General features: G+C 44.9%; 1 protein-coding gene across 2 annotated transcripts in view; it reads left to right on the plus strand.

The window, feature by feature from the left end:
- The window catches only part of LOC137862389 (uncharacterized), a 36,336-nt gene continuing 15,671 nt past the window's right edge, over nt 1-20,665 (plus strand). The window contains exons 1-9 of one of the 2 annotated variants that reach the window (XM_068694388.1): nt 1-255; nt 625-2,914; nt 4,958-5,109; nt 8,357-13,474; nt 14,803-14,917; nt 15,452-15,497; nt 18,330-18,483; nt 18,576-18,716; nt 20,314-20,411. In XM_068694388.1, the coding sequence (XP_068550489.1) occupies nt 20,336-20,411 (76 nt within the window). In that variant the 5' untranslated portion in view covers nt 1-255; nt 625-2,914; nt 4,958-5,109; ... (4 more) ...; nt 18,576-18,716; nt 20,314-20,335. Of the gene's footprint in view, nt 256-624; nt 2,915-4,957; nt 5,110-8,356; nt 13,475-14,802; nt 14,918-15,451; nt 15,498-16,603; nt 17,409-18,329; nt 18,484-18,575; nt 20,412-20,665 lie in introns of those variants that run through there. The other variant, XM_068694387.1, reaches the window with a different exon arrangement.

Below are 20,665 nucleotides of genomic sequence, written 5' to 3' on the forward strand. Positions count from 1 at the left end.
CCTGGGCTGGCAGAAGGCAGCCAGGTGGAGGAGACCCGGCTGGCACCTGCCCCTCATTCCTGAACCTCCCCAGGGACTGCTCTGGGTGACACCTGAGTGATTCCCGGGGCAGGTAAGGTGCTGAGCATGGCTTTTCTTGATGTTCACCCCAGTCTTTAATTCTGCCGCCCTGCAGGTACCGAAGGAATTTAAATACCGAATTTAAAGCAGCACCAACGATGTTTTCCTTTGTTGGTAGAACGACTTCAGTTCCAGGTATGTAGATTTTTTTTTTTCTTCTTCTCCAAATCAGTAATCAGCCTTTGTCAGAAATGAGGAATGGATTGGTTTTTCAGCTCTGCTGTGCTTCGGGTCAGCTTGATAACATGGGAAATGGCAGCCTAATGACAGTTTAACACCAATTAACAGACCACTTTATAATAGATTAGCATTCTGAGTCTGTTGAATTGATAATTACAATAATTAACTCTCTGAGCTTGCACGCACTTCTGAGCAGAAATTCGGTACCTTTGTTTCTGCTGAAGCAGGAAATGCACAAAGCAGACATGGATCATGTCAAGCGCTGCAGTCACTCACGATCATAAATTTGCTAAAATTGGGCTTCCTCTTGAAATGTGCTTGCAGGTGACATCCTCCCAGGTGGAAGTGACTGTAAAGATGACTATTTCAGTCTTTGCTAAGCGCAGCTGTGAGCAGAACCTGTGTTTTAACATGTTCCTGTAGTTCAAATAAGAAGCAAAAGGCGTTTGTTCTGCAGAGCTGTTCTGCTCATCCCTGCTTCAGGATCCCTGCCTCCAAACTGACGGATTTCTCAGGCATTCAGGCCAGTTATCTTCAATGTTTAGTACTCATAGTCAAAGTCAGATTCCCAAGTATGTCCTTTTCTGTTGGGAAAGCTGATAATGAGAAGTGTTTTGCTAGAGGCAGTTCTGTACAACTGCTTACAGGGAGACTGAAAAAGGCTCCATGTCCCGTGTGTCTGTGTCCCCCAAGTTTCTTGGGCTAACTCCATTTGCTCTTGAACCCTTCAGGAAATGGAAATGCTGCCAGAGAGATTTCTGTAAATGGTTTATGGAAGGCTGCTGACGTCCAGGAGTGACTGCAGTTAAACATTTCCTCCGAGGACCAGATGCAGAGCACAAAGTCAGTTTGACAGAGACTTGCTGAGTCTTAGGATTCATGGACAGGTCTCTGGTCACGTTGTCTTGATGGCTGCAAGGTCTTTGTAATTCTTGGGTTACTGATGACTGTGTGCATCTCGTTTAATTTCACCAACCTCCTCTCTTAAATACTGTGACACCTCCTAATGCACAAAGTGAGCTTTAACAATGATTATTTCTTCAATACTTGGCAGTGGGCAGGGCTAACACAGCAGGGGAACTTTGCAAATATAGCCTGTTTGGGTATTTCCTCAGTCCTGCTCAAATTATCCAACCAAACCACTCAATGCATGCAGCACCAGCCCTGGAGAGCCCCAGCCCCAATCCCACTTCCTTGGAGGATGCAGTCCCATATCACTAAGGAGCCAGCATCAGGCCTGGCCACAGGGAAAGAGAGTTTTAACAGAAATGTGGATTTTTAATCTAAAGGATTTTTTTTTGGCTTGTATGGATGGATTGTTTTTGTCAAGCCGTGCTGTGCCCGGATAATTGGATGTATGCAGGGTGCTGCGACAAGCCTGGGTGACAGTGGGTTTGTCAAGGAGCTGAACAAGAAACCTGAAGGCAGAGACTGCAGATAGAAATCATCAGCGTCTCCCTTTACCCCAGCAGAGCTCACGGCCCCTTTTCTTGACATTTAAATCTCTGAATCCCTCTGGAAAAATTGCGTGTTTGACCATCTTGACAGCAAAAGATGGGATCAGTGACAGAGTTATGGTGTGTGTGGAGTGATTAAAGTAACACACCAGGGACATGCAGATAGGGTCCTTAAAAGAGCCCATTTCATAGGGCTGAAAGCAATTTTGGGCTAAATCAGCTGGGAAAAGAAGTACTTGGCAGGAAAAAGGGAGCAATTGGCAAAGGTGACAAGGAGTCCAAAATTCCTTGCTCAAGAAGGGAAGCTGCTGCTGGAAGGAAGCTCTGCCTTGCTCAGACAACCAGAAATTTGTGTTCCTTCAACATCAAGAAAGAACTGTTTTTTTTTTTAACATTGCTGTAGAACTACTTTTTTTTTTTTTAATTTATTTTTTATTTTTTATCATCTTCCTGCATATTACAGGGCATTCGCTTTCATCGCTTGCTCTTCAACATAAGGTAAACACTATGCTGATCCACTTAAAATATAAATAAGTGCTGCATGCACTCCGTGGGGTGTGGAACAGATGTTTGAAAGCACAGCTGCGAGACGCTCTTATTTTTAGTCACTCTCAGCTTTTTAGAGGCTAATATCTCTCCCCGGTTATATTACAGCACGTCTTCCAGCCCCAGAAGCTCCTCTTCAGCTGCTGCCCTGGACCAGGAGGGAGCCTGGTCCCTTTCCTGGCTTTGGCTCACTCGAGGAGCTGGGCTGGTGGGCAGCAGGAAGACCGGTCGCTGGCACAGGTGATAAAGCAGTTAATGAAATGGGGTCTGCAGAGATACATCAGCTCTTCCCTGCCCAGCGGAGGTGCTGGGCCAGGTCCTTGGTCAAGGGGAAGCAAAGGCAGCAGAGCTGTCAGGGATCAGGCTTGCAGGAGCTCAACTCTTACAAATAATATTGTATTCGTGGCCTTCTATGCCATATATCAAATACTGCAGTTGCTTGGGGCTTGTTTCCCGGTGAGTGTAAAAGGAGGACAGATTTCAGCCCTCTCGGAGAGCCCTTGTCTGTGATTGAAAGCCCGCGGACAAGGCGGTGTTTCTAACAGACGTCTTCATAATACTTAACATTCAGTGGAGTAAAAGGAGAATAATGAGCACTGCAGCTATCCCAGGTTAGTAATTACCACCGTCATTATTAATTTTCCAGAGCAATCCCGTCAAATGAGTCATTATTATCTCAATTCCTTAGCCAGGACTGATTGATTCTTTCTCCCTGTTGTGCTTAATTTCATATAATGTCTGAGTACAATATAGGACTATGGAGCCAGTGTAATTCTAGTGCAGAATAATTCTAAATAACCCAATCCCTTGCCTCCAGCACTTTTTAGATCTGATGCTTTATATTAGTTAACTGAAATAAATACCCCCATTCAAAGAAACCTCACGTTATTTTAAAGCTGGTTGTAATTACGCCAGAGGAAGAAAAATGATATCAGACGTGATTCATTTGGGCGTGCATTCCATAAATACGTCTGCCTCTGCCCTTCACGCCTGGGTCTGGTCTGTGTTTAAATGCTACATCTGTGCTGGCACCTACCACGAGTTTCGCAGCACGTTGCAGGAGCTGTGTGGAATAGTCTGGAATAAGTGCTGGTAATCACTCTGGTTTCATTAAATTCATCTTAGCATGCCACAGTGAGGAGAAATGAAAGCCTGTTTCTGGGAAGGGATGTCTTGGTTGGTATTTGGCTGTGTGGGCATTTCTTGGCTGGGAGGGTGATCCAGCTCTGCTTCGTGAGCACTCCGTGGTCTTTAGCCAGCAGCCGGGAATATGAAGAAGTTCAGTGCCAGCTGAGGAGAAAGCTCCCTGAGGAAATGCTCAGATGTTTCTAACCTCTACAGAAACAGGAGTAAATAAAAAATAATGTCTTTGTGCATGGTGCAAGGACTGGGTTTATGAAAGCTTCTAAGAAGCCTTCAGATGAGGTGGAACAGTTCCCTTTCCTTTTTTAACTGGAAAATCCACTTCTTGTGTTTTTGTTGGGCTGTCGGGAAGGAGAGGAGACAGCAGTTGTTGTACAGCTTTGACCTTTTTGTCTTCCAGACGTCACACACAGCTAGACTGGAGAGGAAAAAAGGGTAGACTATGAGGCCAGGAACAGCAAGCGGCAGATGATACCCATAGCGCTGGGCGTTGCTTTTCTTTATTTTTATATTTTTTAGACTAGGTAGATAGGATGGCTTGAAGTCTTTGCTGTGGAAGGAAGATCCCTTTGGGAAGGAATCCTTGTCTGCTGGGGAAGGCTCCGTGCCGCTTTGCCACACGAGCTGTGTAGGATCACAGTTCTGCCTTGCTGTGATTCCTCTCGTGGTGCCAGAAGCCAGCACCTCTCACAGCCAAGGCTCAAACTCCATGAGCAGCTCTCGAGCTGAATTTTACCCGCACTCAGCAGGCAGGAACGATGCCGGCAGGCTGGGTTTATTGCCCAGACACTATTACACATGAAGCAGAGGAGAGGCTGTGCATTTCTGCCCGGGCACCCAGTGACCTTTCTGCTTGTGCGACTTGCAGGGGAAGGGGGAGAGGCACCTGTGCCACCGCTGCGAGCAGCTCTGGGTTTTGCATTTCTAAAGCCAGCCTCGCTCCCCAGCGGCAGGCGAGTCCTGTGCCAGCCTGGCTTGTTTCTGCTCTGACATTTAAGGATATCAGTGGAGGTTGCTGTGGACTGGCTTGGGGGAATTAAAAGTATTGAGTTGGATGCTAAATAAATGAGGAGAGTCTTGCGACATTTCGATATCTTGGCCGCCCAGCATTCATTTATTTCTATGGGTCACTTCTCGAGGCAGTTCCTCTTTAGTCTGGTACTGCTGAATTAAAAGCTCTGTGTCCTTTCACAGTCTGTGAAAGCAGAACTTGGTTGTGCACTTGGAACTGTTCTTGGCTGGTGCCTGTGAACATTTAAATCCAGCAGGAGCTGGGTGTTGCACCAGGACTGGGGTGGTCCCGCCTTTGGCTTTTGCTGTCTGGGGATGCAGGGAGGTGGAAATCCGTACAGGGCATGTTGTTAGCTCCGTGCCCTTAGTGCCACCTTCTTGGAGACATTTCTCTCATGTGGGTTTCTGTTCTTTTATGGTGTTCCTCCTTGCCATTAGGATTTGGCCAGCAAGACGCAGCTAATGTGATAATTTTACATTCCATTTTTTCTTATTTACAGTAAATAAGAATACCCGGTTAATTGTTCCCTTATCAGTTTACTGGGTTTGAGATGTTGAAGCTAAAGCAAACCTTGAATCAATCAGAGGGTCCTTATGGGCACATGGAGTCCTTGGCTGAAGTCAATGGAGATGTCTGGGCTGTTGGCAGAAGGTGAGCACACAGTTGGTGAACAGCTTCTGCCCCTGAACAGGAGCTGATTTGTGTCTAAATTCAAACCTATGCATCTGAAGTCAATGAAGAGAATGCCTGCAGAAAGGAAATGTTTATAGGTACAACAGTATGAGGATTGTAGCAAGCTGGCTCAGTTAAAAAAAAAAAAAAAAAGATATTACAGCAGGAATCTGAATATAAGTTAAACTAAATGCAACTTCTTACATACAACCAAGCTTGGAGATAAATCTCCATGCTTTTATAATAAATGTTATTTTATGGCATCCACCATATGCTACCTCTGGTCCTGTTTTGAGTATAAATCATAACAAGTGTGTATCTTAAAATGCTTTATTGTCTTTTTATGGCCACATACGGCTTCTGTTCTTTCCATTTGTGATTAATTTTTTAATGGTTCCCCCTAGAACCTAAAAAATAATTAAAACTAATGAATACTCTGCAGTGACAGTAAAGGAATGAGAATATTGCATCCCTTCTCACTTCCCAGATCTGATCAAAACCAAGCGCAGAGCTGTGAAGTTGTGACACTGACATTTTGTACTGAGCTTCCGACCACCTCCTGAGACCAAACGATGACTTTGGGGAAGATCATGAATTAGAGTTCTCATTGTTTCACAGGAACAGTGCTGAGAGGATAGAATTAAAATCAGTTGAAGTAGCAATGTTTATTTCTTCGTGGAGGCTTTTTAACAAATTAACCTAACGTATAAAAGATTTCAAGATGGACAGATTTTTTCTTTATTATTATTTTTTTGTCACTGCCTCCAGCTCCAATATTTGATATATTTGATGTAATAGGAGTGGCTGGACTATTTGCTTCAACAAAAGCTTGTAAATATCACAGCCCCTCTTCCTGTGAAACGCCGCTGTGCAGCTTCCAGCCACCTATACACACATAAGCACGTGCATGATTGAAGTTATGGCGAGTTTTGCATGTTGGCATGGCAGCCCAAGAGTGGCGTTGGCTTTTCCAAACCAAGCAGCTCCTCCTCCACCATGCCCAAGCAGATCTTCAGCCATCAAGGGGCCGTAGCACCAACCTCTTTGGCCATTCGACTGCTTGGCCTGCTGCCAGCTTGGATTTGGCCAAGGAGCTGAAGACTGTAAAATATTGTTCTTTTACTAAAACAGGCTCAGTTACAAAAATAAGCAAATAATGGGGAAGATGTTTCATCTGATAGCCAAGTGTCACCCAACACGTAAGAAGCCAGCAGTAGGATCAAAATATTGAGTCTCGGTCTTCTGAATGCCGGTTTAATGTCTTAAGCACGATACCATTTCTTACTCAGCTACAACTTATTTTGATTAATCTCTGGTTATGAGAGGTTTAGCTATTTAACTCAAAATGCTTTACAAGGGAGAGAAAAGCAGAGCATTAGGAAACTACTTTATCAGTTCTGAAGATATCGATTAAAGAGGGAGGAAAAGTTATCATTAAAAAATCTATGTAAAAGGAGAAAGGCCACTGAAGGCAATGCCATGATTCTGCTAGGGGGTCAAATTTTGCTGTCCTTACTCCTTAATTAAAAATAATAATAATAAAATTAGAAGTAATAATAAAAAAACCATTGATGAGCATAAAGTTAACATTTGCTATGCTAGGTTTCCAGTGAGCTTCCCCCCTGTACAGTTACACAGTATCATGAGTTAGAGTGAACCAAATCTAAACTGTTGTGGCATATAAAGCAGCAAACAAAGGAAGGCAGCTTTTTTCCCTAACCCCCTGAGATTTATTCTGACAGTTTGCAACTAGATGAAATGGATAATGGAAGTCCCTTGTCACAATAACTCAGTTTAAATGTATTGTCAGATTAATAGACTCAGTTATCCACCCTTCCAAGGAGAAAAACGCCTCGTGGCTCCGAACGATGCCCTCACTCCTAGCATCCAACCAAATCAACCCAACGGCCCAAATTTAGGCTCCCAGCAGAAGCCAGACAGTTTATGTATTGTGCCATAAAAATGAGTTTATTTCTTTGGTTTTAAGGCTGGCCAAATGACCTCCAACAGCCACGGCAATGTCTGTTGGTGACTGCGCAGCCAGGCACCACGACGAGACCCCGTCACGGAGCCATCCTGCGGTGTCCCCACATGGCCACACACACCTCTGCCCCTCTGGGGACATCACCCCAAGCCAGCCCTCTGCTCAGCCATCGCCCAAGACACACAAGCCATTTGATTGAATTGCTGAATTGCTAAATGGGGTGATAAAAGCTGCTCTTGAAAGGACTGCAGGGCTGTGTTCTGTGCTGCCTGAACCTGATGTGGGGGAGTGGTGCTTTACAGCTGGTGGAAACTTGGCTTAAGGACCTGCTGCAGGGGTTTGAAGGCATTTTGTAGGATTTACAGTGGCCAGCTCACAAAAATACCTGCAGGAAGGCTCTCCCTGCCCTTCTGATCCAAGGGAGGTCATGTCTATTCACACCTCGTGTCCCTTCAACCTCACGAGACAATTTCACTTTCTTCCCAAGGCTACAAGTTCACTCCACGTTGCACCAGCTAGGCAATAAAAGCCCGTGCTGCTGGGGATGTGCCAGGGCAGGCCCTTTATGGGCTGCAGGAGCTACAGCAAATGATTACAGCCACAAGCAGACACTTTTCCTGCCCTCGGCCTCGCTCAAAGCTGTGATCTGCAGCAGGGTGAGAGCTCGCCGGGAGGCAGAGGCCGCCCCGGGGGTGCATTGCTGCCCGTCTGCTTGGTGCTGCTGCATCTTTATGTGCTGCTGGTTGGGGTTTGGGGGCGCATATTTTCTGTTTTACATATTGTCAGAAAACAAATCTGAATTTCCAGTCCAGCAGCCCATCACATGTGGGGCTGCGTTCAGGAAGCAGTGCCATGTATTGGTGCGAGCGCGGTGAACTGTCCTGGTGTACGTCTGGAGAGTGGCAAATTGTTGGGTTTAATAGCCGTAAGCTGCTCTGATCTGCAATCACTGTCTGGTAGATTTTTTGATCTGACAAAGCTTTGTGCGAGCACTGCCAGGATCCTGCCTCAGCCTCTCGGGGGAAATCCTGCTGACAGGCTGCAGACGCAGGGCACGTGAAGTGGTAATTTTGAAGTCTGAACCTCTCCGAGCTCGAGATACTCTGAGGCAGCAGTTTGCCTTCAAAGTCGCCTCCCTGGCTGTGCTTGCCACCTCTTGTGATTTAGCACTGCAGCTCGCATTTCTTCCACAGCTAGTCATGAGGTTTACTTGCTAAAATCTCATCTTCTCCTCTTAATTAGGCATTTTCATGCAATGAACCATATGGAAGTCAATGCAAAAGGTGTTGATGTGCGGCATGGATGCTGATTGATAAAGCTGGCAGATGGGGAGATCATCGGCTTTGAAGACTGTGAGGTTTCCTCTGGAACTAAATAAATAAGGTGGGCAGAACTAGATGGCAATGCAGCCTGGCTGCTTCCCTGCATCATCAGCAAATGTTCAGGTCAGTGGGCCTCCTGCAAGCATCTCAGCTCACCATTTTCCATTTCATAGACCCACAGAATGGTTTGGGGGTGGAAAGGACCTCAAAGCCCATCCAGCCCAACCCCTGCCATGGGCAGGATCTCCTCCCACCAGCCCAGGCTGCCCCCAGCCCCGACCAGCCTGACCTTGGGCACTGCCAGGGATGGGGCAGCCACAGCTCCTCTGGGCAGCCTGGGTCAGGGCCTCACTGCCCTCTGAGGGAAGAATTTCCTCCTAACACCTAATCTTAATCTCCCCTCTTTTAATTTTAAACTGTTCCCCCTTGTTTTATCACCATCTTACCATGTAAAAGGTCTCTCTCCACTTCCATTTGCTTGTTTTTCCATTTCCCCCATCTCCTTTTTCTTGTGCTTCCTATGCAGTTGCCATCTTCTATTTCATGTCATCTTTGCATGTCTCCATTGTGCTTCCGTTTTTTTCAAGAACATAGATAGTCTGTGACTATTTGGGACTTTTCCCAACGGAGACAGAGACTTGGTGGTGTGATGTGGTCCATGATCTGAATTCCTGCGTGTAATTCTGCACGTGTTGATTTGGGAAAAGGATTGAAGAGCACATGTTCACGAGCAGGTTTGAGTGCTGTCCAGCACAGGGCTATTGGAAATATTTTTTCTCCTCTGAAACATGTCGGTTGTTATTTCTGTAAAACTCCCCTCAAAGCAGTAATTCCTAGCAACACCTGGAAGCTTTCTCCATGTGGCTGCACCAGAATCGAAAGCCGCAGCACAAACAGAGAAGGCAACACTGGTGTGACCCTTCCCTGACTAGCAAAATCGCTGAGCATATCATGTCCCTGAGGCACGTTGGAGCTCTTTTACTTTAAACTATAACCATGAAATAGGAAAAAAGCCCAATGAAGCAAAAGCTCCTGCCCTTTTATTTTTGCTCTTAGCATGTAAAAATGGAAGCACCTGCTGCCTGCTGAGCTCGTTAAGGCTTTTTATTTTCATAAATCACCGTGGTAGAATCTGAATTATTTACTCGGTAAACTTGAGGCTACATTAATTTCCCTTAGCCAATTTCTCATAACCGCTTTCTGTGCATTAGCTCTGGAGCTGTTTCCCACCCACCTTTTGTTTGGTGCCCACCCCGAGCAGGGTCCCACCCCCCGGTGACTGCGGGGCTGTTGTGAACTTCAAAAGCAGCCCGAAATGCCAGCCGCACGCAGCCCTTCTGCAGCCGCTAAATTATGCAGCAGAATACAGCAGATCAAACATTTCAGAATTATTCACTTGTGGGTCTTTGGTTGGTAAAGTAATAAAAAAAGTCAGCGTTTCTTCTCCGCTAATATGTGGGGTGGTTGTTTTACATGCTCGAGAGTAACGTTATCAGGGGTGTGGGGGTGCGTATGTAATTTTTTAAGCGAAGCACTTCAATCAAAGCTTCATTCTCCTGTAAACCCAATTAGCTTCAGTCTGTCAAGTCAGCTTGACTGTCTGCAGGAATGTGTGTAAGGCTATGAATAATTGCTAAACACGGGTTTCTTTCCATCTAAGAAATGCCACGAGGCTTTTGTTACCACTAGATAAACCCTCTGCGCTTGTCTGTGAGGTTCCAGCCGAAGACATCCGTTCAGAAAAGGTAAATGTGTTTGAATAGCATTCTGTGTCTGAAGAGGCTCAATGAAAAGCGTGTGCTTTCTTTGCTTTGGAGCAGAAGGTGGCTGAACCCAGGTCCTGGCCTCCTCAAAACCGTCAGGGGTTTTGCCATTAGCTTTAGCGGGAGCAGGACTGAGAATTCATGTGGCTTTGTGGCACGTTGCTGCAGAATGAGCCCATTACTGGAGGAAAACACCAGCAGGGCTGTCCCCTGCGTCACACGAGAGGAAAGGTTAGAAAATCAACTGCTCCAAAAATACGTGCGGAAAATGGGTCACCTACTTTGTGCGAGGAAGCGTGCAGGATGCGCTCCCTGCGTTTCAATGCGCTGTGCACTGGTTTCCAGCACTTTGGCCGTGGTTTCAGGGCCAGGATGATGCCAGGTGAGGTTACCACCTGCTGGCGCATGGGGTGCTGGCTCCTCCATGGCCCTGGCTGGCAGATCATATAGGGGTGACATTGGGGTGCCCAGGTGACTCGGCTGCACGACCCCCCCAGGTCCCCGTGGAGCAGTGGGGGCAGAGGCAGCCATGGGCATTTCCTGCTGTGAGTTGCTTTAAGGAAATATTTCCTTGTCTTTCTACCGTGCAGGTATAACATCCCTTTTCTTCCCTCTCTGTCTATAGGCCATCCGAAAAGTTGTCAGGGGGTGGTGAATTCCCCATCTAACTCCAGCCGAGAAACTGGACCATGATTTCTGTTTAGCATCCCTTGAGGATGGGCATATTCCAACGGCATCTTGAAGACTCTACAAGTGTTTTCTCTCAAAGTGTTTTTGTTCTGTTTTGTTTTAAATATTCCTTTAAGTCCCAGGCTCGGGAAGCAGTGTTATACTTTGTGTGATGGCTACTGGTTATGAGCTGTGCGATGAAGTTTTGACGCTTCAAGGAAAAGGTTAGATGTTTTGCAAGATTTGAAAATGTTTGGATTTTTATTACTTGAGTGTTAAATGGTGTGTATTTACACTGACACACACATACAGGCAGCGTTTTTTTCCAGATATGGCATTATATAAAGCAGCATGACATTATTCCATTTGTCTTTTGTAACATCTGCCAGAGTAATGTGTTTGCACTAAGACTGAAACATTTAGCTATGAAAATATTTGCAATGCTACGGGGGAAGATACAATTTTGACTAATTTTATTATAGCAGGTACGTGAGTGAACGCTTGGCCTGACAGCTATGAACTAAGTTGCACAAAGCAGGAGTGACAGCGTGCTTCCCAGCAGCGGGAGTCGGTGCCGTGCTGGTTTGTCACAGCTCCAGCTTCCCTTTCCAGGAGTGACGCTGGTGCCTGTTATCCTCTGTACACAGTCATCTGTCAACAAGTACTTTCTCAATTACTTCAGTGTGTGTGGGGGTGGCACGGAGGAGCAGATGATACCTGATAATAGTACATCTTCAACAGGGGAAGGTTTCGCTCTCTTTAAATAGAAACTATGTCGGAATAGTTGCGAGCCTCCCAGACACTGTGAAATCTAAAGGGGAATTTAAACCTTCTTTCTGTGGGATTACTGAGAAAACACATGTGCGTCTTGTTTCTTTGGGTATTGACAGGCTGAGGACTGCTGCTGTGTGTGGGCATGAACCCAGACACATAGGGGGCCCAAGAGGACTGGGTGGTCCTCTAATGACTCTTCCAGGCAGTGTAAAGCACGCAGAGTGTGCAGGAATTGGGGGCAGCCTCTAAGAAAATATGGGAGGAGTTCGGGTTGATGGAGGACTTGTCCCAGGCAGTACTTATTCAGTAGCTGTTTGTTGCTGTTACTGAATTAATGCGGGTTAAGAGATGAGCAATAATTCAGTGCCGTGACTCAGCTGGGCCCTGTCAGTGCCCGGTGACACCACCTGGCACCAGCTTTTGCCGTGTCAGTCCCTATAGCCTCTCTTTCTTGCCGGGCAGACCCCATCCCTTCTGTTTTGCCCAGAAGCCCTTCAGAGCACACGCTGCTCCTGTTGGTCCTCGGTCATGGGGACGTCCAAGTAGGGGGGGTTATCTGGAAAGAAATACTACACGTATTAAACTTGGTCATTGAGAAGCATCTTAAGAAATGTCATTTCTCAAATGTCTACGTCTTGAGAAATGAGGGTTTGTTACATGGGGGTTTGGGGTTTGTTGCTTGCTGTGGATGCTGGCTGCTTTAACTCGACGAGGAGGAGTGTCAGCCTGCCCTGGTGGCCTGGAAAGGGCGACAGAAATTCTTCATGTACGAGGTGGGGGGAATGCGGGAAAATGGTCATGCTTCTTCTTCCCGATTTCATTAGTAGCCATTTTGGTACGTTCATTACGCAAGGACATTGTCACAAATCCTATTTTGTCCTGGGTGATTATGCCGTTGAGTAAAATGTCAATGATAGTGCGTAAAACAGCTGGGAAATTAGGGATAATTTCAGGAGCTATTAATGAACTACAGACTCCCTTCGTTGACAGAGTTTTCAGATAAAGGAAAAATCAAAAGGTTTTGTCTTTTTCAGTCATTGTACTTCCAGCACTGGGGTTTGGAGGCAGGGCAGCACGGCCGGTGGTGGTCCTGCTGCTCAGAGCCCAGGGCAGCGCCCCGTCTGCTTGGGGCCTCTGCCTATTCCCTGCTTTCACCTCGCTGTGTGGGGTGCTGGCCCAACGCTCAGCCTCTGCTCTTCTTTTGCTGGTGAAAAGCTACTGGGAGCCTAGCCCAAGCTGGGCTTTGTGATACCTGCGCCAAGAGAAGATGGGAGTCAGTGGGATGCACGTCTTGGCAGAAATTAGCATGCTTATCTCAGCGATTGTAAATAAAGAGCTCTGCAAGGGAAAAACATGTGCAAGCTATTTTAGATTTTATATATATATATATATATGAGTGAGAGATTACATATATATAAACTATATAAATATTTATATATTATATATAGAGAGATTTATATATATATGTTTTTTAAATGCCATTAGATTGAGTTTTATGTTAACTCCTCAGAGCATGGCAGACGTAACCGATCCTCCCAGCACAGAGCTGCAGTTTGCCCCACGAAGAGAGGCTGCAGAGCCTCTGCTCCCGTCCCCACGTCAGGGTTAGAGTATTTTGGGGTGGAGAAGCAGGTGGGATTAAACATTTAACTGCATGTTTAAGTGCATGCTGCAATTTCTGTATTCAGTAGAAGTGGTATGGAAGGACTCTGCAGGATGCAAGACCTCTGCGTGCTGCTCCTGGCTTTGCAGCACCCATGGTATTCTGGTGAGGCAGAGTTTTAAAATGTTGGAGCCTATAGATGGAAATACTCCAAGAACATGCAGTGCAGGTATGAAGCCATACAGGTCCCCAGGCCCTGCAGGGTGTGCAGGGATTCGGAGCCCTGAGAGCCAGAGCCCACAGGAGTGCCTCAGCATCGAGGTTGGACCTCCCTGCCCTCGGAGCAGCCCCTCGGAGCTGCCCAGGAGGAGCGGGGACCCTGAGGCCACTTGTCGCTTGGGCTGGCTCAGCTCTGCTCAGCGGCAGCTTAGAGCCAATTAATTTTATGAAACCTATTTGTAGCTCGTGTTCCTCCTTATATAATCCTCATTTGTTTCAAATGAGCAGAGAGTGTGCCCCTGAGATTCTAAACATACTTCTTTATTAAAGTTTAAGCAGAAATTGTTACCTACAGAAGCTAAACTTAGCCCTAATTTTGGAAGTCAGATGAAGATGCTTTTAAATCTCCTACCAGGTGTTAAATAACACAGCACTTCAAGGAGAGGCGGGGAAGGTGACTGCGCAGCATTAGGAACATCAGCGTTAATGATCTATTGTATTTATTTCTGCAAGGAGCAGAACTAGATTAAAACCAAAAATACAGAAGTTAATTGGGTGATTGCACAGCAATTGGCATTCGCTTTTGTTCTCTGCTCCCCGCGAGCAGCAGCACGTGGCCGGGCAGCGCGTTTCTCACCAGAGCATCCAGCACAGGGATGGAAAATAACGTCATAAGGAGGCCCCGTCCTGTTAAACCCTTGGGCAGGGAGCAGCATTATTTAAGGTATTGAAGATTTTAATGAGCCCAAGTGCAAAATGCTCAGCTTTCCTAATAAGAAGGCTGAGGAGCACGAGGAGAGAGGCAGCGGCCACCTCCAGCCCAGGAGCCACCGACCGGCATTGTCGCCCTGAGGGGCACTGCTCGATGAAATCAGGGGGAGGCAGCGCTGCCTCGGGGTGAGGGATTACTTGGAGATCTCAGTGGAATTGTTCTCCAAAATGCGATGTGAATCGGGTAAGGGCATTACAAATTATGATAGCCCTGGCCCGAGCGTACGTTAATTTCCTGGCGTGCTTTTCATGCTGCTGTGGGAGCACTAGGCAGAGATAAAGAGGACGAGAGGTTATCCAGGGGCTCTCCGGTGGACCTCTGTGCTTGGAGGAGTGGGGCTGGACCACCCCAAGCCCTGGTTTGGGGGAAGGAGCTTTCCTTTATGAGTTTTTGAAGATCTGCTTTAGCAAGGTGCTGTCTACCCTGTCCCTGGTCTAATTTAGAGCTGGCTGGATGTGTGTAGAAGGCAAATTCCCCACTACGATGAGCAGCTTGCCCTGCAAAAATTGTTAAGGTGAATTAACTTGGAGGATTATCTATGACAGAACATTTGCTTTTCCTCTAAGGTATACGAGGATATTTGTCAATTCCTTCCCATTAGAAACCTAACAAATTCAGAGTCAAAGATGAAAAGTGAAAAACCCGTGAAGATCAGACGAAGGGATGGAAATTATCATTCAGGTAACCCAGCTACCTTAACGCTGTCACCATGGAGACCCCCGATTATCTCCTGCTCTTTGCATGCAAAGTGCTGAGAAACACTGGTTTCATAATTGGCATCATATTTCTCCGGGTATATTAAGCTTGCCTGTGGAATGAGGCTCATCAGGTTCTGAATGATTTCAGATAACTAGCTATAATATATGGGATCAGATGATTTGGCATTCTGGTTTCCAATCCAGGGATTATTTGATGTGTCCATGCCGTGTGCAAGCACAGGGATGACCGTGGTGGTGCTAGGGGTGAAGCTGAGGCTCGGAGTCTTGGCGCTGCTGAGAAGATAGCAGCGATTTGGGGGATGGCTAGAGCACTACAACAGCCTGCTGGGGCTTTCTCTACATTCCTTGTGTTCTCATCTTTCTGTACTCTAACTTGGATTTTCCTGGATTTCAGATTTCAGGAAAAAAAATAAATAGTAACTGCAGTGCAATACCTGTTCAGAAGGCTACTGTGATATTTTTTTACTTTATTGTTTTTGGTGGTGTTTTTTTTTAGGTCAATACATGTGAGTTCAAGCAAGTATTTTGCACAAGATGTACAAGTAAGCTTTTTAGATTGTCTTTCTAATCTGCCTTCAATGCATCAAATAACTGTCGTGGATAACTCTGTCCCTCCTGCCCCATGCAGCATGTTTCAGGGCTCACAGCAGAAAGGTGCCACAGCTGAGGTTGTATCTTTAAGGGAAAAGCAAAATTTGTGTTCTGTACTCTTGGATTCCTAAAACAATTTAGTTTTTATAATTATTAGCATTCTCATTAAAAGCTGTTTAGCTAAGAATCAAGACACAGAGACACAGTGACTTCATCAAAGCAACGCAAATCCAGATAAAGCTAGGTTTCTAATTCGACTTCTGTGCTTTGAAATAAATCCTCAGAGCATCAGTTACTGTATCTGTTGTAAAGCAATTATGGGCAGCCTCCATTGCTCCCTTTTAGATATATTAATTTAATTATTATTTTCCCTTTAAAATATGGGTAAGAATTTTACAGTTCCTCACGAACAACAACAAAAAGCAGACAACAAAAAATACCCATAAAAGCAGAAATTGCTTTCTTTCGTAATCAGGTTGATTAGACTCATGTATAATCATACGCAGCAGGTGGGAAGATTAACATTTCACTAATTCCTAGTGGTCATTACAGCAAGGAAATTTAATCTGCAGAGTTCACAAGGATTGCAGTTGCATGCTGGTAAGGCTCATTTAAGAGCCAGAGCAAAAACAACACAACTTTATATTCCGGAATCCAGTTTCACTCAAAACTATTTTGGCCTGGAGGCAACACACATACAAACACCATCTTCTGTTCAACTGAAAAATAGATTTTTATTGATCACGGACACTTAACAAATACAGTCAAAATCTATGCCTGATCTCAGTTATTTTTGGGGGAATGCAGTCTGACCCTCAGCGAGTTAAGTGCATTAATAAGATAGATATTTTTGCAGCAATTGTATTTTTGTTCTGTGCAGGGGCTATATTAGCACACAATACTAACAGAATCAGCTCTTATATTTTATATAATAAATAAAATAATATATATATAAAATATATAAAATAAAAAATATTTTATATTTTATTTATATATAAAATAAAATGTGACAGTTCTTATGATCAGCTTCTGCTTCATTAACCAGGATGTTGTTCTTTGGGTTTCGTTTGTTGGTTGCTTTTTAATTGCTGGTTTTTGTTTGTTTTTAATTCAAAACCCCAACATAAGCCCAGAACCTTCAGATGATGAAGTGATATCTGAACGGGTACGTTGGGACATCTGCTCTGCTGTTTCACTTGTGTGGGGGCTAGCTGAGATTTGTGCCTCAGTTTTTAACATTGTCACTAGTTGCAACTGCTTTGAAGACATCCCCTAAAAAAGCCTCTCATCCATTTGTACCCACCAAAGAGCTTTTTGCATGCGTCCAAGCATTGCCCACAGGAGAAGCTGGGAGGCCATAAATCTTTATGGCCAAAAACATACTCCTTTGATCTCTGCAGTCAAAAGTCTAGTTGACTTGTATTGTTAAAACAAAGAAACAAAACCAAAAATAAAATAAAAATAAAAATAAAAAATTGACCAGACAGCACAGTAGCTGGATTCAGCTTGGTTAGGGCAGGATGGTGTTCAGAAACAAATGACGCTGTATTCCTCCAAATAAGACAAGTGCCTATTGAGCGTATGTTTTATTGGTTTTATTGAACGACAGAGACCTTTACTGTGATGATGATTATGATGACATTACAATGACAATTCTGGTGTCCTTTTTCTTTGAATCTGAGCCCCTGTGGGACTGGTGATGTTTTCCTTCTCTTGCAGGAAAATGTGTCTGTGGCTTAAATATCTCGCCCAGCCCTACTGCTCTGCCATCGCTAGGCTAAGCTCAGAACTACTGACGTTTTAATGGGGATAGCAAAAATTCAAATTCCTGCATCCAAACTCAGTGCCCAAGGTTAGGTCAGGTGGGTACTTCCCTGCGTGTCCCATCTTCAGGTTAAAAAAGATGGACAGGAGCCTTGTGGGGCTCTGGGAGGACTCCAGGGAAGAGTGAGGGGGAAGATGTTAAGGGACTGTCACTGCAAAGATAACAAAATCAAACAGTGAACTAAGAGGTAAGTTATACCATCAATATGCACAGTAAAAAATGGCAATGAATCACTGGAGATCTGTTGCTTTAATGATGCTGTTGTAAAAATGATGGCCCTGAGCTATTTCAGACCACGTATACTGAATTTTGGCTGATGCTTATCAGTTTATATGCAAGACAATTTATTGCATGCAACCTAAATGAAATGGTCCTTTGGACAAGAAGAAATGGATTGCAGGTGCAAGCAAGCATGAAATGAAAATCTACTAATGAGTTTCCATTAGCAGCTAAATACATAATCGAATAATTTTAGGCAGCATAGAGCAATGAGAAAATCAATTTATTCATCATAAGTACTACAATATAGATTGATATGGATTGATGCTCTAGTACATCTAAAACTGGTTTTCTTAAGTGAGACCTGAGCTTTGGATAAAGTTAAAGCTCAGCTAATAGCAGCAGAACATGAGTTTGCTTTTATGGAATATGAATGGAAATTATTTTCTTTGGAAACCCTAAATAACATAAGCTAAAGGAGGCATTAAGGAGGCATTAGTTAACATAGAGTACTTCTGTCTGAAAGTAGAGACAAAATATTTCACAATGATGGACTAGCTTTGGCAAACCTGAGTTTACCCAGGAATATCATTAATGACATTAGCATTACTTTTTATCTGGTTTGAAGCAATAGGATCCTCAATTTCCTTCCTTTTCGCCTTAAGCAGCATCTAACCTGACATTTATTTGCATTGTGCTTTCACTCCTTATTTAACTGCAGTAAATATTTCTCCTTCAGCTATGGAAACCCTCAGTTCAAGGCTCTTGCAGCTCGTACGTAAACGAAATAGGTAGCCAGGCAGCTGCTTGGAAAGTGCTCGCGAGGAGCCTGTCCACTGGGATTCTGGAGCAGAAGACACACTTTGGTCTTAGAGGGGTGCCAATTCAGTGAGGTGTGTGGCGACAGCAAAATGTTCACATTCTAAAATGTACGCTGACAAATTGGCTGATATGTGCAACACAAATAACCTGCTGTTTCTTACAGGCCAGATTCTGACACCTTTACTTCCAGCAAGGCATTTGTCCCACGGACCTCCACAGCTCCTGGAAGAAATAAAGCTCTGCAAAGCAGATCCTGGCTGGCCAGGACTCAGCTTCCCCATCTGGCTCTTTTACCGAGGGAGAGGTAGGTGGGTTTCTGTGGCATCCCCTGGGAGCCACAGCTCTGCGAGGTAAGAAGAGCCCTCAGTGCTTTTCAGGACAAGATACTGAAATGAAGAGGAATTTTAAATGGGGTAGACTTGGAGACTGACATTAAGTTAGTCAATAATTTAAGACTCAATAGTTTATGAATCAATGTATGCGTATTATTTAATAACCCAGCAGTCACAGGAAATAATAACAGTGAAGGAGAAAACCCAAAGTTTTTAGGATTGCTTTTCAAGAACTCATTTTGATGAGTCGGCTTTATTAGGTTTTAAAGACAGCATCAGTGATCGATGTCATGAGGATCTTAAATCAGAAGGGGTTATGCAATAGGGACAGGTTTCAGTGGGCATTATTTCTCAGTGGAGCTTATACATGGACATCAAATCTCACCGTAAGTGCATCAGCTGGAAAACAAATGGACTTGCTTGGACATATAATACCAGACAAGCTTTCAATAAAATGCATGGCTGCATATAAATCTCCTATTTTGGCACGGCAAATACATCCCATTGTAATAGAAAGTTCAGCGACCTCTGAATGGGAACGTGCCACCAGGCTGCAGTCCGGGCGAGGAAGATGCTGGAGCCCACGGTGCTGATGGCCACGTTAAAAGCCTGGTGTTCAGCCACCAGCTTTACCCAACGAGCAGCACCGTGGCTCGTCAGACTGAATGGGCTGACAGCCGGTATTCACACAGCACTTTGCGTTTGATGGGATCCCTAAAGGATTTACAAATTTGTCAAACTGAAATCTCATCCATTCACCACTGAAGTCAGCTTCCTCGTGCGAAAAGCACGGAGCTCTGTGAGGCACCAGTTTAGAGCAGGCAGCGATGAATAATAACACGCTATGGAAGCTCTGAGGGGGAATTTGGGCAGGTGCAGTGCAGTGATCTAAGCTGACATGTGGTAAGAGTGTGGGAGTTTCTACAATTCAATTTCTGAAAAATACAACATGGCATCTCTCGTGTATTCAACATTTCAGGTGTGGGTTTCTTCTGAAAGCCGATCCTCTAGCTTTAGGCAGCTGTCAGATCCAAGGGCTGTAAGACAGCAGGAAAAAATCTCTTTTCACCCCAAAAAAGATGTATAAGAAGTGAGTAACTTGTCTGTTTCTAATACTAGAAAAGGTTATTGCCTTTATCCTCATTTGTACCACTGCCACGGAGCACAGCTTCATTAGGAAATGCTGCTGGCTGCAGGAACGTGGGGTCTCTGTGGGCGCTGGTTCTGCTGGGCTGCAGCCTGCCTTCCTCACCCTCCTTATCCTCTGCTTCCCACTGCAGCCTCCTCTGCCTGCCCACAGATCCGCAAAGTGGATATAAAGGTCATTTTCAAATCCATGAAGTAGATTTTTTGAAAAGTAATTTTCAAATCCATGCAGGTTGCCATTCACCCAGGGTATTTCCTTCCGATTCACTGTAAGTTAGTGCAGAACGAATGCCTGATAGAAACCCATAAGGAAAGACATCTTTCTTTCTGGTCCTTCCCGATGCTTATTGCAGCACTGGTGGTTTTCACTGATGTTTTTTTTTGCTTTGTACCTTTGTGTTTGTATTTCTGCATGTCCCACAGGCAGCCCTCATGGCTCAGGACTATGCTGCGCTTGGTGCCTGTTGCTCAAGCAGGCTGCAAAATGAATTTCTCCCCAAAAGCTCACAATCTAATATCAGGTAAGTGATGACAGACAAGAGACCAGGACCCAGACGGGTAAATATTGCATCGTACCCAACTAAGTGTGGTCAAAGCGTTAGGAATGTCTGCGCAGCCCATCCAGCTCCACCTCAAAGAGCCAGCTAAGGCATATCTTCCTTCCCATCTTCCTCTGAAAATCCAAATGAGAAACAAATAAAATTTTTGTAACCTTATACAGCCGCTGTCATAGCCCTATGTATCAATCGTCATCCTTTATCTCTCGCCGGCTGGA

Source organism: Anas acuta, chromosome 11 (genome assembly GCF_963932015.1).
Source record: "Anas acuta chromosome 11, bAnaAcu1.1, whole genome shotgun sequence".
NCBI classification, from domain to species: Eukaryota; Metazoa; Chordata; class Aves; order Anseriformes; family Anatidae; genus Anas; species Anas acuta.